The 3,556-nt window shown below is 34.5% G+C and overlaps 1 protein-coding gene and 1 long non-coding RNA gene across 5 annotated transcripts in view; one reads left to right on the forward strand and one right to left on the reverse strand.

Moving 5' to 3' along the window:
* The window catches only part of LOC106877781 (uncharacterized), a 234,168-nt gene that overhangs the window by 81,631 nt on the left and 148,981 nt on the right, over positions 1-3,556 (forward strand). For 3 of the 4 annotated variants that reach the window (XM_052967253.1, XM_052967252.1, XM_052967255.1), the window contains exon 3: positions 2,137-2,183. The exons of the other annotated variant lie outside the window; for it this stretch is intronic. In XM_052967253.1, coding sequence (XP_052823213.1) covers positions 2,137-2,183 — 47 coding nt within the window. The remainder of the gene's footprint in view (positions 1-2,136; positions 2,184-3,556) is intronic. 4 annotated transcript variants of the gene reach the window in all.
* The window catches only part of LOC128247608 (uncharacterized), a 28,759-nt gene that overhangs the window by 5,860 nt on the left and 19,343 nt on the right, over positions 1-3,556 (reverse strand). The window lies entirely within an intron of this gene.

Here is a 3,556-nt window from a genome sequence, read left to right on the forward strand (position 1 = left end):
GAACTCTTCTTTCTCAGACTGGAACAAACACGACACAATGAAATAGAGAAATTTGAAAAGACAACACGAAACCGGTTATTTCTCAAAATACAATGTTTATATACCAAAAAGATTTTATAACATTTTTCTAACATTTTTCCAACATTTTTCTGACATAATTTAAATATATACTTTAACCATGTAACAAGCCTTCTGTAGTTTTTTCACTCTTATTATCTTTTATACATCCAACCACGTGCTTTCACATACCAACTTTCTCACCTATATATATATATATATATATATATATATATATATATATAGGGAGAGAACTGAATGTAGAACTTTCAGCATTTAATTATTCTCAGAGAATGAAAAAATGAAGACTGAGATCAGAGTACCCTTCAGCTTTCTGCCCAGGAAAAGAAATTATAACTATTTCAATTCAACAGAAATCAGAACTTATCCATAATGGTAAGCCTAGTTTACTAAACATGTGTTTATTCGTTCATTCATGTGTTTATTAAACATGTGTTCAGGACCTGAGAATCCACTTGAGTAATGATGCAACATCCCATGTGCATATTAGCTAGATGACCATACTGTGCAAGCAAGTGGCTGGTTAGATTCTGAGATCATGCAGAACCAGGGAAAAGAATACATTGCTACTCCTATAGGGAACATTTTATTCTCAGTCACCTAGATTACTGCTCCCAAGTGTGTTCGTCACAAAGTGTCAAACTAATAGTGGAACTTGAGGTAATCCAATACCACTACACAAAGAAGATTGATTTTGTGCAACAGACAAGCTACTTGGAAGGCTAAAAGAACTGAAGCTCAACTCCCTAGAGAGAAGATATCTATGTAACATCCTGGAAGGTCTAGTTCCCAACTTTTGGATTGAAAGCTATACCAATCACCAAATTGGATGCCACTGCATAGTACCAAAAATCCAATCCTCTCTATCTAGAGTAAGGATCCAGTGCTGTAATAGGTTAGATTTTTAAGCCCCACAACTTTTTGACATTGCCAACCAACCTCAGAGATATGTAAGGTGTAGATGTGAATACTTTCAAGGAAAATTTGAATGTGCTTTAATCTGAAGTACCAGATAAACTCACATTATAGCAAGAAACACAAAGAGGAGCAGCTCTGTCCAACTCACTAATTCACCAGAAACAATTCCAGAGAGAAGTGAGGAAGTGAATGTAAAATAAAAACCAATCACACTAAAAGAAGTGCCCCAGAATGGCCACAGCCTCTGGCTGAAACCAGTAAAGGCAAAAGCAAGCTGTTATTCTTTTCACACACAAAAAAGATTGTCCTGATATATTTCATAGCTCATTGGCTAGTCAACAGATACGTGGTTTCCTCTTATATGAATCCCCATATATAATCCCTAATTCAATTTCAGTGTTTCATCAACCAGGTATTTGATGATTATTAATGGTACTATGGAAATGAATTGATTTCAGCAAGGAATTAAAAATGGGACTTTGTTCCCCGGGATCTTGTCTGTTCAAGTATGATGTACACTTTTTATGTATGAATTAAGTAGTTGGCCTAAAATTTCACTATTAAAAGTAATAGTGTCAAATTGCTCAACAGTAAATCAGTTTTGTTGACCTACATTGTTTTCTTAGACATGAAGTCAAATTTTATTCGAGAGGAGTGTAATTTTCTGAATACTTTTAAGTATGTTGCTAAAACTTATTTTATTGATACTGGGAGTACGAAAGATGAAGTTTATTGCAAGGATATTTGAAGATAAAGGGATAAAATTAAATACTTGAAATCATCTAAGCAGGTAATGTGTTGACTTTGTCTACTAATTTATCTAATATTTGTTATGCTGTAATATACATTAATGTAATTTGTGTTAGGTAGCATTTTTGTGTTAACAACTGCAGAACAACATCTGGGTGAATTTTTCAAATGTTAACTATTTTTTTCTGTCAGTTACCTCTTACAACTCTTTATATTTCATTGATAATACTAATAGGAATGAAAATGAAATTTTAAATGACTGTGTGGATAGTGAGTAGGTTGTCTATTATAAATAAGCATCCCTATTATGCTTTGTAACTAAAATGTCCAAATGTCAATGAGTCAGAAATATATTTCATAATTATTTATTTGGTTCTTTATGTTTTCTAGGTTTATATTGAGGTTTCTCTATGCCAACTGTTTTACATTCATTGCCTGTAAGTAAAGTTTTACTTTTTATTTTCTCTGAAATTGAGCATAGTAGATATCGAATTATGGAACTTGCAAACAGTCGTGCTATATGCCTTACCCATAGACATTTGTTTGTTCATTCATTAAACTTTAATTTTTCCATGATAGCGTGAGTTTGTGCTCATTTGAAACACAATTATGCAGTTAGATTCTGGTTTCTCAAAGAATTTTGTTATTCCACAGGTTTTCAAGAGGACAAAATGACCACTCATAATGTCGACCATTTCACACAAGCAAAGCTGTGGAATATCAATATTCATGCTTATTTGCACTCATACAGGGGTTAGAAACACCTAGCATCATAATTTTGAAAATATCTATAAAATTGTCAAAAGCTTGTTTATTTTTATGTTTTTGATTTATTATTAGTGTTGTTAAATATGTTTTGCTAAAATTGCTGTTTCCTTTCAGATATCAGAAAAAGGTAATTAAAATTCATTAAAATAACAGATCTATTGGACAGGTCAAATTGTTGGTGCTCGTATGGCAGGCATGAGCGTAACGTAAACAGCGAAAATGTTCAGTGTATCAAGAAGTACTGTCTCGAAAGTAATGACAGCCATTGAGAAAGAGGGAAAAACTTCTTCGTCGAAACAAAACTCCGAAGAAAACCAAAACTTTCAGATTGGGACTGTCAGACTCTTACGTGAATTGTTAGAAAGGATCACAAAAGTACAGCTCCCAAAATTACTACAAAGCTTAATGACCACCTTGAGAACCCAGTTTCCACAAAAACTGTTTGCCAGGAGCTGCACAAATCCGAATTTCATGAGAGGGACTGCAATCAGAAAACCACTACTTTCAAAAACAAACATTGCGATGCGTTTATAGTGGAGTAAAAACGTACAGAATTAGTCCCTAGAGCAGTGGAAGAATGTTATTTTCTCAGACAAGTCATCTTTTACCCTATTTCCGACCACCGGCTGAGTATACGTGTAGAGACAGCCAAAAAAAGCATTTGACCCAGACTGTCTTCTTCCAACTGTTAAACACGGAGGAGGATCTGTGATGATTTGGGGGGGGGCTATATTTTGGAAATCCGCCGGCCCAATGGTTTCCCTTCATGACAGAATTAATAGTCAACACTATTTAAGCATTTTATCTGATCAACTTCATCCTATGGTTGCGAAACTGTTTCCGGAGAGAAACGCAATCTTTCAGGATGATAATGCACCAATTCACACAGCTAAAGTTGTTACTGAATTGCACGAGGAACATTCTAGTAAAGTTGAACATCTTATATGGCCACCACAGTCCCCAGATCTCAATATTATTGAACAGACAGTTGCAGGAGAAATACCTAGCTAAGGATAAACCTCTGTACCTGGCTTTTGTTGAC

The sequence above is a fragment of the Octopus bimaculoides genome, chromosome 4 (genome assembly GCF_001194135.2).
Source record: "Octopus bimaculoides isolate UCB-OBI-ISO-001 chromosome 4, ASM119413v2, whole genome shotgun sequence".
NCBI classification, from domain to species: Eukaryota; Metazoa; Mollusca; class Cephalopoda; order Octopoda; family Octopodidae; genus Octopus; species Octopus bimaculoides.